The following is a 13,023-nucleotide window of genomic DNA, read 5'->3' as shown; positions in this document are numbered from 1 at the left end:
ATTGGGTAGATTTTTTACTGGTTCTTTTGAGTCAAATAATTTCGGATGGTATTCTAGATATTATAAATTATGCTTGTGTGTACTGTGGGTGCTGTTATCCTCTTGGGAATTTGTTGTTATTTTTGTTTGTTTGTTTTAGGAGGCAATAAGCTCCCTCCTCTCTGGACCACACAAGCTCCATTTCCTAGTTCCATTTTGTCAGAAATATGGGATTTCTATCTTAACTTTATCTACCTATCCCCACTCACTCACACATAGCTCCATGAGGGGGACCTGCCTTCAATAAATCTATTAGAGAAAAGAGTTTTTAAAAGGAGTAAACTCTGTGTGTGTGCATATATATATATATATATGCAATTGGTTTAAAATTTTTTAATTGTAGTAAAACATACATAATATAAATTTGCCATTTTAATAGGTCAATGTGATGAAATGGCGTAGAACTATGCCGTTTCAGTGTATATAGATCAATAGTGTTAAGTATATTCACATTGTCATGTAACTAACCTCCAGAACCTTTTAATCTTGCAAAACTGAAACTCTAAACCATTTTAAAACTTAATCTCCATTTTCCTTTCCCCTCAGGCCCTGCCAACTACCATTCTACTTTCTGTGTCCATGAACTGACTTCTCTAGGGACCTCACGTAACAGTGACTAGAATTATGCAGTGTTTGTTCCTTTGTTCCCCAGAGGGCATGTGGACTCTCCCGTTTGCCACTCGACCCCTATGTGTGTTCTTCTGCCAGAGCAACCTCCTTTGGCAACTCAAGAACCCCCATAGACCCCCAAGTGTGCAAATCCTTCTCTTTCCTTGGCACCTGTGCATTCCAGAGAAATGATTTATACACTTGCCCAAGGCACAAAAACCTTTCTGCAGACGGAGGAATGACAATATCCTTCTAGCTGATGCTAACGGAAATTCAAGAGTGTGTCTCTTTATCTAGCTCCTTGCCAATCTCAAAATCCCCCTAGACCCTGAGGAGTAGTTAGCAAGCCCATGTTCACAAAAGGGTGGTGTAGGTATTTTCCCAAATAAACTGCAAGCCTGTGAAGGCAAGGACTAGGTCTTTGGTTTCACAGCCCTTTAGAAACAAGATGTACTTGCCCCTGAATCATTACTGTTGAACTGTGTAGACTTGAAGCCTCCATGTGGGGTAAGAGCTTGTGGTCCTCAGTCTGTGTCTTGGACATCCCTCCCTGCTCGTGCCCAGTGCTGTCTCCTGTTCTCATTTCAGGTTATAGCCATCGGACCTCAGCCTCCACCCCCAGCGGTGAGTACTTAGGGTGCTGATGGCCAGGCACTTCAGGCCCCATGAACAGCAGCTGATCCCCTACCCCAGGGCCTTGGCGGGAGAGGCAACCAGACGACCTGGCTGTCTCAGTCACTTTCTGAACACCAGCGGCCTGGGCTGGACAGGGAAGATGCACAGAGTCACTCGTGCCACGCCCACATCCCCATTCTTACTCCAGACCAATTCTCTTCAGCCGCTGTGACCTCCACGCTCTTCCCAAGGACCTCGCTGGTGCCCGCCCCCTTCTCCAGCTCCACAGGTAGGTGACTCCCCTCCCAGCTGCCCCTAGGAAGCCCCAAACCTGGGAACTGGGAATTGCAGAGCAAAGCTGCTGTTTAGGGAACTGGAGCTGTTAGGGGCACCCTCTGCTCTGTTCCAAACTCCTCAAGAGCAGAGATTGTGCCCTCCTCATCTCTCCAGCTGTTGATCTTGGACAATTTACTTACCCTCTCAGTGTCTCAGTTTCCTTACCTGACAAGTGGGAATAATACTTTGTAAGGTCACTGTGAAGGTTAAATGGAAATGTGTGTAACAGCACCTAGCACTGGGAGCTCCAGAATGTTTAGCTCAGCAAACATCACGGGGCACGTGCTCTGTGCTAGGCGGAGGGGACACAGTGTTAAGTCAGGTGCGGACCCCCACTCGCCCAGTTTGCAGTGAGTTGAGAGAGACTGAAATTAAACATGCAGTTACAATCGATAGCAACTATGAAAAAAGAACCATGTTGTTCGACATTCACTACGTTTTATTCCCGACTTTTCATTTTGATATAAATGTAGATTCACAGGAAGTTGCAGAAAAATAGTGCAGAGATTCCCATGCTCTTCACCCAGTTTCTCCTGCATGATTAACACCTTCCATGACTACAGTCCAGTGTTGAAGCCAGGAAATGAATGGCCAGTGTTAATCAAAACCTGCAGAGCTCAGACTTCAGATGTCACTATTACATGTGTGTGTGCCTGTGCATGTAGTTCTATGCCGTTTCATCACATGTGCGGATGTTTGTACCCACCCCCACAGTCAGGACACAGAGCTGTTTCTTCACCACACAAATCTCCTTGGTGCTCCTCTGTGTAGGTCGCCCCCACCCAGCCCAACCCCCAGAAACCACTAATCACAAACCTGCGTGTTTGTGATTTCATCGTTTTGAGAAAGTTGTATCCGTGGAATCATGCAACATGTGACCTTTGGTGACTGGCTTTGTTCACTCAATTAAATGCCCTTATTTAACCTCCACAATTTTCTTACCAAGTGCCATCTCCTCATTTTACAGTGAAAGGAGTGGAGAAGGCACACGCAGGTTGAGGGACTTGCCCTGGGCTCATGCTGGGAGGGGCTAAGAGAGGATTTGAAACCAACATGGAATTTGCCATTGTAACCATTTTGGAGGGCACATTCACAGTGCTGCAAGACCATCACCATCACCATCACCCACGTCCAGGACTTCTCAACATCTCAGGCTGAAACCCTGTCCTCATTAAACGCTGACTCCCATGCCCCTCCCCTAGCCCTGGTAACCTCTATTCTATTTTCTGTCTCCATGAATTGGCCTGTTCCAGTTACCATAAGTAAGGAGACTTGTACAGAAGTGTCCTTTGTGTCTGGCTTATTTCACTCAGCAGAACGTTTCCAAGACCCAAGCACAGTGCGCCATGCGTCCGACGTTCACTCCTTTCCACACCTGAACGCCAGCCAGTCCATCGCACGGACGGACCACACTTGTTTACCCGTCATTAGCTGATGGACACTTGAGCTGTCCTCGCCTTCTGGCCATTGTGTTCGACGGCTACGAACACTTGTGTTCAAGTGTCTGCATCCCTGTGTTCAGCGCTTTTGGGTGTTAACCTGGAGTGAAATCGCGGGATCTGTGGCAATCCTGTGTTTAATGGTCTGAGGAGCGGATTCCCACAGAAGCTCCCCCAGCGTTTCCTCCAGCAATACATGAGTGCCCCAATTTCAACACATTCTCAGCAACACGTATTATTTTCCTTTTTAAAGACAAAACAGCCATTCTAATGGATGTGTATGCTACTGCATTTAATGGTGTCTTGCTTTTCTCATTAGACAGGCTTCAGTCTTAGGTCCTAATGTAGCTTACCTGCCTGCTTTAAACCCCTGCCTCCTCAGACCCGGAGGCTGTATCTCCGCCCCCAGAAGTTGTCTGAGAGGCTGGCCCGGGTCGGATTCAGGCACGGCCCCCTTTTTCCTTCCCCCTGCTGCAGCAGCGGCCTCTTTGCTGGTGCCGTTCACCCTCAACTTCACCATCACCAACCTACACTATGAGGAGGGTATGCAGCACCCGGGCTCCAGGAAATTCAATGCCACAGAGAGGGTCCTGCAGCGTCTGGTGAGAGGCCTGCCCACCAATGCCAGTCCCACCCACTTCTCCCCCTCCTGCCCTCTAGTGTCATCCCCACCCACCCACTTATGCCCCTACCCTCACCATCTCTTCCCTATTCACCTCACCAAAGCCCCGGCTGCTCCTGGCCTCCCTCAATGGTTCCTTCTCACCTCCCCTCTCCTCTCTTGTAGCTCAAGTCTGTGTTCAAGAATAGCAGTCTGAGGTTACTCTATGCAGGCTGCAGACTAGCCTCCCTCAGGTGAGACCCTTCCCAGGAACACAGCCCACCTGGGGGATGGACCCTGACCTTTGGGTTCCATGACTTTGAACAACGATTGCCCACAGATACTAAGCATTGAAAATACAACAACAGCAACTAGAAATTACTAAGAGCCAGGGCACTGTGCTGTTACTTTGTATTTAATCTCCTCAGTCATTGCAACAGCCTCCTGCAGCAGGAGCGGAAGGTGAAACAGAGGCTCAGGGGGATGAAGTAGCTCGTGCCCGTCTCGCAGAGAAATCCCAGCATTTTGGGCTGCAGATCCAAACACGTAGCCCTGAAGCAGCACTGTCTCCTCTGCCCACATCCTGACCTTGCAGGGTGTGGAAAACACCAATCTGACAACCTCCCTGAAGGAAATTGCCCAGAGAATCTAAGAGGGGGAGGAAAGCTAGTGTTCCCGAGAGAAAGCCCTTTGCTAAGTGGGTCAGGCTCAGCGGAAGGGAGCCTGCCCTGGCCTAGGACGACTGGGACTTCAGGGGGACACTGTCCCCTGGGAAGGGTTAGAAAGGGCATCTGGACACTCGGGCCTGGGCTGGAAATGGGTTAACACTGGTGTAATACCTGATATACATTATCAAAATTATAATTTATATTACTTAGTATATGTAATGTATATACATTAGCTATAGGTATAACATAAACTATATAATTATATATGTATAAGACATAATATAATAATAAACTATAAGTAAATATATATTACTATGTAATTAAATGCAAATGTTTATTATATCTATATTATATACAGTTGTGTTGCATAATATATAACATATACTCTAATGGGTATAATAGAAACTGTGGGAATTGAGCCACACAGCCCACAGGGAAGCTTTGAGGATTCAAGCACACGATGATTCGGAGCACTGGGCCTGCCGCACACCTAGTCTTCAGAAGGTGGCGGTGGTTACTGTGGGAGGCACTCTGCCCGTGGCCCTGGGGCAGGGCAGCCCCTTTCTCTCTGGAGACTCGGGCTGATGCAGGGAGGCCTTAGGCTGGACAAGGCACGCTTTCAGATCTCTCTCCAGTCCTCTGGTCCCTTGAGTTGCTTTCAAACTGTCCCAGCCCTGCTGGTCCTTACGATCTAGAGAGGGTGACTCCAGCTTTCTGATCCCACCATTTGAAAACCCCAGCTCCCTGAAGGAAAGTGGCACTCACTGGCCGTGCAATGGTCATCTGTCCTGGGGCCACCGCCACCCACCACAGCCTGGCTCTAAGCACCTTGTGTCCGCCAGGACCTGTGTCAGGACTTGGACGTCCTGTTTCATTTGGCTTCTCCCCAGAGATTTCGCCCTCTCGACATTGCCCTCTCTGTCCGTCACACACCAAGCGCTCTCAGGAGCCTCTCTCCTGGGCCCACAGGGGCCCAGAGTCCGGTGGCTTCCTAGTTATTTGTTTGTGGAGGTCATCTTCCTGAGGCAGCAGATTCCTTGTTATCCAGAGTGCCCCCAGCTCCTGTCTCAGGGGCTGGCAGAAAGAGGGAGGGAGGGATGAATGGTGCAGAGATAGTTGGACCAACCATGTGGAGCTCTTCACTCAGCCCCGAGAAGGAAGAGACAGCCACCAGAGTGGACGTCACCTGCGCTCACCGCCCCGACCCCGAAGGCCCTGGGCTAGACAGAGAGCGGCTGTACTGGGAGCTGAGACAGCTGACCCGTGGCATCACTGCGCTGGGACCCTACGTGCTGGACAGGGACAGTCTCTGGGTCAATGGTGAGCAGCTGCGGTGTGGTCTCTTCCTGCTCACGGGGTAGCCTCTGCCCTCTGACTTGATGTTTTCTCTTCTGGCCCTTTGGGGCTCGGCCATGTGCGCTACATGGACCTCATGGCTTGTTCTTCACCTTGGACTCACTTCTCCCCGAGGGCCTCCTTTCCTGGTCTGAGGGTGCTGATGGAGAGTCCCCAACAACCTCTGCCTGCCCCACAAACCGTCCTCCTTGAACCAGGGTGGCCCTAACCATATTGGGTCCCCCACCTCTCCCTTAACCCCTACCCACAAGCCTCCCTCACTCTTGCTACAGGTTTCACCCCTTGGAGCCCCACACTCTTCACCAGCAGTGAGTACACACCGATGTCCCAGTGCCCCCCGCTCCACAGGGAGGGAGCTCCTGGGAGGGCACAGGTTACCTACTTCCCCTCTTCCCCAGCTGCAGAGGGAATCCCCACTCGTCCAAGTGCAGCGAGTCCAATAATAATAATAATAATACCTCCTGCTGCGTTTCTGCCATGGGGGTGCCTTTCTGCTTTCACTGACAAGGGCTTTTCTGCAGCTCCTGGGACCTCCATGGTCGACCTAGGGACCTTGGGGACCCCATCTTCATTCTCCAGCCCCCCAGGTAAGTGCTGGTGCATGGCACGTCTGTTAGAGAATGCCTGGTGGGTGTTACCGTCTCTGACATTATCCACTCAAATAAAGACAGAAAGTCAGAGTGAATCTAATAATGAGTCAGTCAACAAACTTTACTGAGCAGCTACTCTATGCTGGGTCTTGGGGATACATCAGGGAACAGGAAATTTAAAAAAAAAAATCCCTGCCTTCATAGAGCTTATATTCTGTGATATAAAGTGTATATTGTGATGATGGTGATGATGATAATGATGGTGGTGGTGGTAGGGATGGTGGTAAGGCTGATGGTGACACTGATGGTGATGATGAGGCAGTGGTAATTATGACAATGTTGGCGATGGTGACAAAGGCACTGATGACGATGGTGATAATGGTATGAAGGTGGGGATGGTAGAGATGGTGATGGTGGCAGTGATGATGTGGCGGTTGAAAGGTGATGGATAACGTGTGACGTTATTGACTGCTGAATATGGGCCAGGTGCTATGCTCAGCACCTTCCTAGTGTTATTTAATATGCCTTTGAAAACTTTATAGGCAAGGAAGACATGGAAACCTTCTGTTTATCACTCACTTTAAATCCCGTTGCTTATTTTAAAAAATAAGTATATTGCACATGCTTATATTTTCTCTGTATTTGAACATTATGTTTATTTCTGTTCACCTCAGTATTAAGTAAACCTGCTGTATGAAGCAACCCTGTCTTACTCCTTAGTGTCTACTGCAGTGGTGTGCACATAGTAGGTCTACAGGCAATGTGTGGATTTTCCCAGGAAGGGAAGGCATGAAGTATGATTCCCTGTGATGTGTGCAAACACCCCTTTCCTTCCCTGGCTCTAATTTTCAGGGACTCTACCCAGGCCCTGAAAGTTCCCACCCAGTACAAACGTGTGGTGTCCGTGGCCGACATCACTAAATGATGATAGCGCCCATTCTTCCTGAACCCAAGACCGCTTCCGAATGCTTGTTGACAAAACACCCCAGGCAGTCACTACCCTGTCAGCAGCATGGTCACAGGGTTCTGGGGCAGAATTCGAAGAAATTAGGTCCTTAGATGAGGTGTGAGTGGCTGTGGTTTTCCTGCGAGGCATCGGTGAGCTGGAAGTTCTCAGCTCAGGCTCAGCTGGGTCATAACTGAGAACGCCTGTCTGATCCAGGCCTGCTCACACTTGCTAACTAGCTGCCCTCGAGGTCCAGCCAATAGGAGGCATCGGTAGAACAGTGGTGGGCAGGGCCGGAGAAGAGCCAGGGTGCTTCTCCTCCTCCCTCTCTCTGCTTCGTGCAGCATCTCCAGCAGGGGCTGCGTCCCCTTGTGGCCTCAGCAATCTCTGGTACGCCACTCTCTCGTCCCCTTTCCCAGACAGCCCTATGGGGCTGAGGGATTCTTGATTTTGTTCATCTCTCTCTGTATTTTTGTATTAGATTCCCTCTATTGAAATACCTGAGATAAATTCTATTTTCCTAACTAGAAACACGTGTGCCTCATGGGGATGGCACATATATGTGATGTGATGCCTCCTGCATAGCTGGTGCTGAATAAATACGTGCTCAGTGAATGAATGGATGAACTAAAATTATTAACTAGGAACCAGCGGTGTGAGTCTGGTCACATAACCAGGCCAATAAAGTCTTGGCGTCACATTAGCAAGCTCCAAATCAGAGCTCCCAGGAGAAGAACCAATTCCAAATACCAAGAGCACTGGGTGTGACTTACATGGTGGACCCTGCCTGCTTTGGATTAAGAACCAAGCTGGGTGGAGCCCTCTAGGGGAGAAACCAGAGCCCCTATGTGTGAGGGCCCAGAGGCTGCCAGCTGAGCTGGACAGAGTCCTAGCAGGTTCAGGATGGGTCCTCTCATCTGCCTTCCTGTTGCAGCAACAAGCCCTACCCTGGTGCCATTTACCCTCAACTTTACCATCACAAACCTGCTGTACGTGCCAGACATGGGGCGCCCAGGATCTGCAAAGTTAAACATGACGGAAGAGGTCCTGCAGCCCATTGTAAGAGCCCAGAGCTGCCTGCTGCCCACCCCTCCTCACCCCTGCTTTGCCACCTCCCCTTCTCCTGCTCACCTCCCTCTTATCTCTCCCTAGCTTGGTTCTTTGTTCAAGAACACCAGCATCGGCCCACTGTATTCCAGCTGCAGACTGACCTCACTCAGGTGAGAGGCTCAGGACTGGATGCTCACATCTCATGCTTCCCAGATTCCGTTTCTGTGCTCCACCCTGTGTGTGTTCCCTGCCTGCCCAGCATGGCAGCTCTGGCTACCTGTGATGCTGCGTCTACCGGGCCTCCTCCCAGTTCCTGTTTCTCAGGCTTCTGTTTTATCTTCCAATAGGTCCTAACCAAGGTGTAGGACATCTCCCAGCAGTTTGAGCTTTGTGATTTCCAAAATTATACTGTACTGAGGAATACTTAAAAAGAAAAAATGAACAGTCCTTGTGGCATGCCCATTTCTTAAACCACATTTAAGGGGCTCAGAGGTGATGCAAGATCTGGGGGCTACCCCCACCTGAATATTCTTCACCCTAATCTGAGAGTAGGGTGGCAGGAGGCTGGCATATGGAAGATGAACAAACTTTGTGTCAACTTGAGTTTTAATCCATCTTCTTCTGTTGATTATTCATAAATTCTAGATATTTTGCCTTTTTATTTTTTGCCTTCTAAGGAAATTATTTCAGCTTTGTGGCTTTTCTAGACATTTCATCCTTGCAGTCTCCCCCATCATCAGTCCCACACATGTTCTCATGCCTGTGTTCCTCCCCCGCCCCCAGGCCTGTGAAGGACAGGTCAGCCACCAGAGTGGACGCCGTCTGCACCTACCACTCTGAGCCCACAAGCACAGGGCTGGACAGAGAGCAGCTGTACAGGGAGCTGAGCCATGAGACCCACGGTATCACCCGGCTGGGCTCCTTCATGCTGGACAGGGACAGCCTTCACGTCAATGGTGAGGCTGCGCCGCCGTGGGGGCCCCTTGCAGGCTGTGCCCCGGGCTCATGGCACACATTCTGGACCGCCTGCCCTCTGGGGTGTGGGGAGGGTATCAGCTCGTCCCAAACCGGCCTGCAGCTTCGGTTGTTTCCCTCAGGAAGAGACACACATTCACAGCTTTTCCGGGGATGTACTGAGAGACCAGACACCCAGAGGAGGGGCTTGGGTACAGATGGCAGAAGGGAACAGATGAAGGTGACAGATGTCCTGATAGAGAAATTCTTCCCTGAGCTCTAGTGACATTCTTGGGGATTTACCTATAGGGCCTTCATTTTGAGGGTGCTCCAAAACTACTGCTTAAATAGACTCATAGAACTCAATGGGCCCCAGGTTCTTGACATTTTTTCCCAACCCCCATCCCTACGACTCCTCACCCTCTCTCCCTCTCTCCCTGCAGGTTACACCCACCAGGCCCTGACCTCCACCCCCAGTAGTAAGTAGTCATTTGGGTCCTACTGTTGCTTTGCCTGAGGGCCTGTCCCTCCTCTCTGCTGTCCTTGCCACACTTCTCTAGAGAAAGAAAAAGTCAGAAAACTTCAAATTTTCCACACTTTCAACTGTCCTTCTCAGAAAAGAGAAGCCGGGCACAGGCTTGAGCACAAACAGGGGGAAGGTCTGACGGTGCCATTGTCACAGGTGGGCACAGGTAACCAGGTTCTTAGTGATCGGGACAAAGAATTGAACCGAACACCCAGAGTTCATAGAAGAGACACGGGAGCAGGCCAACTCCAAGCAGAGATTGACCTCATGGGCTGGAGGGACTTTATGCTTATAGAGCGGATCCTTCCTGGCTAGTTGTGGTGGGCTTTTACTGAGTATGTGCAAGTAGTTGCATTACTTTAAAGCTACTGCGCATGTGGTTTCCCATGATCCTCCCCGACTGGCCACCAGGGAAGAGAGTCCCAAAATGCTAGGGAATTAATCCCCGTTTCTCCTGGGGTCCCCCTGTACTAGGTTCACCTTTCTCTAAGCCAGAGAATTATAGCTCTCCATGCTAGAGATTGGTGAAAAAGAAAAGAGTTATTTATTCAAGTTATACAGACTAAAAGTAGTGACTTAATGTCTTTGTTAAAATCCCAAAGTCCCTTGAAACACCCACAAACACACACAGTCCTTCCTTCCCCCCTTTGCCCAGTCTGGGGTACCGTATCTCAGGAGAAGAAATAGAAGTCTGTGGCTTAGGCAGCTCTCGGTTTTTCCTAGTAATTCGTGCTCAGCTGGCAGTCCTTCCTTAGTTCCCAGCACCACGGGTTGTGTTGCCAGGATCTCCAGCTAAAGCCACATGGTGATTCTTCTCATGGCTGCGGGGGGGGGGGGGGGAGGGGTTGGGGGGGGAAATCCCCCTTTCTGGGAGAGCGACGGCAGCGGCAGCACCGAGAGGGCTAGTGCGGAGCTCATTGTGTCCTGGCCAGAGCAGGTGGCTGCAAGGTTAGCTGAGCCCGAGAGCGGTGAGAGCGCGGGCGCAGCTTGCGGAGGCCTGGTGGTGGCTGCGGCGGCCGGGCAGTGACCCGGTGCTCCCGAGTCATTTACTGGTGGCCCCTTCTCGCGGCCACAGCTGCAGAGCCGGCTGGGGCTCGGAGCCGGGTGGTAGAGGAGCTGCAGGTGGCTGCATCCCAGACGGTGTCTGCACAACTGCGGGAGTCCCAACTCTGCTGAAGCCGCATGGTTCTCCCCTCAATGGCCACCCAGTCTGGGTTTTTTAAATCCCGCGCCAATCTTCTTCTCCAGCCCCATTTCCGACTCCTCCCACACTCGGCCTCACGTGCCAGAACTCTCAAAGCCTTCCAGCTTTACTGGACTGCCATTGTGGGTCTGGGCAGGTGTGGCCCCATGTCATGGAACCAATCATTTCCAAGTTCTCACGCAGGTACAGGCGCGGTAACCAGGGGGAGTTGCCTCCCAGGCTCCGTAACTAGGGAAAGTTACTTCCATTTCCCTGGCTTAGAGCTTGGCCAGATCTATTTAACATATCTATGCAACCAGCCAAAGGCCATAGATATGTTAAAAGACCATGCCAGAGGGTAGCTGCAAGGCTGTTGCTATGGGAAACAGCTCTCAATGGCCCTGCTCCATTTGTCCCTTCCCCTGGGGTGGGGGATGAGGACATTCTATATATTTTTCTAATATTTCCTGGACACCTTGAGTTCTGAACCCCATTCCAAATCTCTATTTGGGGACCCTTTGGCTGCACCCTCCTACACCATGATGGGCCCTGTTTGGCAGGAGAAGCCCTCATCCACCATATTTGACTCACTGTGTTTTCCTTCCAGCTGCTGCGACCTCCACCATCCCCCCAGCAACTTCAGGGACCCCAGTTCCCGTCTCCATCGGTAGGGGCTTCCTCTGTAACTTCCCAGTGAAGAGCCGTGCCCATTTCTTCATTCACTCAATAAGTATTCATTTAGCACTCGCTGCACAGAAGGCCCTGGTAATGCAGAAGCAAACGGAATGGGAAGGGGCCTAGTCTTTGATTGGCTTTCAAAAGCATCAAAGACAGACAATGAGGACTTGAGGGTATAAATGGGTATTGAATTAAGATCAGAATGGCTTTGGGTGAATTCTGCAGGTGCGTGTGGGGGCGGGGGCTTCATTCTCTAGGCTCTTTAGTTCTCATTCCCAGGAAACCAGGGAACTGCCTGAGCTCTGTGTGTGCCTAGAGATGCCCTCTTACAGGTCCTAGTCAGGGATTTGGGCAGATTCTGGTTGCAGTGAGGGCTGACTTTCCACTCCTGGGTTCCCACTGGCTCGTGGTAGGCTTTGATAAGACCCACGGTCCCTAGTGCGGGTCCTAGATGAGCTGTCCTTTCCTCTGTGTTACTCAGAACTATCGTACTCGACAGTTAGGACCTCCTGAAGGCATTCGGACCCCGGCTCTCTCAGGCCAGAAAAGCGGCCACTGTAGGTGGAATCTGCCTGTGGTCCCTGGTGGGGGCGTTAGGAGCACAGGCTCTGGGACCACAGCGCCTGCCGTTTAGAGATTGTGTGACGTGGGGCAAGTTATTCAACCTCCCTTGGGCTTAGTTTTTTACCTCTGTAAAATGAAGATTACTGTCTTCCTGGCTCAAGGCTTAAATGAGTTAAAATGTAAGTAAAGCGCTTGAAACAGGCCCTCACCTATAAAAACACAATGTGCTTTTTCAAATAAAATTTCAAATCAATAAATAAGTAGATCTCATAGAAGCAACTTGGGTGAAATTAAAAAAAAAAAAGAAAAAAGAAAAGCCCTCAGGAAAAGAAGCTATCTGTCTGAAATGTTAGCGAAGTGGAGGGTGCCTGGTGTTTGCTTTCTGCTTTAGGGTGAGTTCACCTCCAAGTGCAGCTAGTCCTACTTGTCCTCAGTGCCCCTCAGCTCCTGCTGCTGTCGGGATCTCCTCCCTGTCAAGCGTCTGGTGTCGGGAGAGGATACCCCTCCCCACTGCTCACTGAGCATGGGGTGGGCTCACTGGGCATCTCTCCCTCCTCCACTGCAGCCACTGTCCCTGCCCTGGTGCCATTCACTCTCAACTTCACTGTCACTAACTTGCACTATGAGGAGGACATGGGTCATCTTGGTTCCTGGAAGTTCAACACCACGGAGAGAGTTCTGCAGGGCCTGGTGAGAGCTTCGCCCATTTCACGCCTGCCCCAGCCCTGAGGCTGGCCCACCTAATCCCTGCCACACCTGTGGAAGCTGACCCTGGTTCACCCCAGTCTTGCCTCAACCACCAATGCAAGTCCTGCCCACCTACCAGAGTCACACCTGGGGAAGAAGATTCCACCCACCTCACCTTTGTC

The 13,023-nt window shown here is 50.6% G+C and overlaps 1 protein-coding gene across 1 annotated transcript in view; it reads left to right on the top strand.

Annotated features, from left to right (window-relative positions):
• The window catches only part of MUC16 (mucin 16, cell surface associated), a 63,800-nt gene that overhangs the window by 15,319 nt on the left and 35,458 nt on the right, over positions 1 to 13,023 (top strand). Inside the window, exons 11-23 of the mRNA XM_036032288.1 lie at positions 1,237 to 1,272; positions 1,472 to 1,552; positions 3,516 to 3,640; positions 3,826 to 3,893; positions 5,455 to 5,627; positions 5,936 to 5,971; positions 6,185 to 6,250; positions 8,128 to 8,258; positions 8,352 to 8,419; positions 9,033 to 9,205; positions 9,647 to 9,682; positions 11,520 to 11,579; positions 12,720 to 12,844. Coding sequence (XP_035888181.1) covers positions 1,237 to 1,272; positions 1,472 to 1,552; positions 3,516 to 3,640; positions 3,826 to 3,893; positions 5,455 to 5,627; positions 5,936 to 5,971; positions 6,185 to 6,250; positions 8,128 to 8,258; positions 8,352 to 8,419; positions 9,033 to 9,205; positions 9,647 to 9,682; positions 11,520 to 11,579; positions 12,720 to 12,844 — 1,178 coding nt within the window. The remainder of the gene's footprint in view (positions 1 to 1,236; positions 1,273 to 1,471; positions 1,553 to 3,515; positions 3,641 to 3,825; positions 3,894 to 5,454; positions 5,628 to 5,935; positions 5,972 to 6,184; positions 6,251 to 8,127; positions 8,259 to 8,351; positions 8,420 to 9,032; positions 9,206 to 9,646; positions 9,683 to 11,519; positions 11,580 to 12,719; positions 12,845 to 13,023) is intronic.

The sequence above is a fragment of the Phyllostomus discolor genome, chromosome 8, assembly GCF_004126475.2.
Source record: "Phyllostomus discolor isolate MPI-MPIP mPhyDis1 chromosome 8, mPhyDis1.pri.v3, whole genome shotgun sequence".
NCBI classification, from domain to species: Eukaryota; Metazoa; Chordata; class Mammalia; order Chiroptera; family Phyllostomidae; genus Phyllostomus; species Phyllostomus discolor.
Note: the sequence above shows the minus strand (reverse complement) of the source record. Positions and strands in the feature narration are given on the sequence as shown.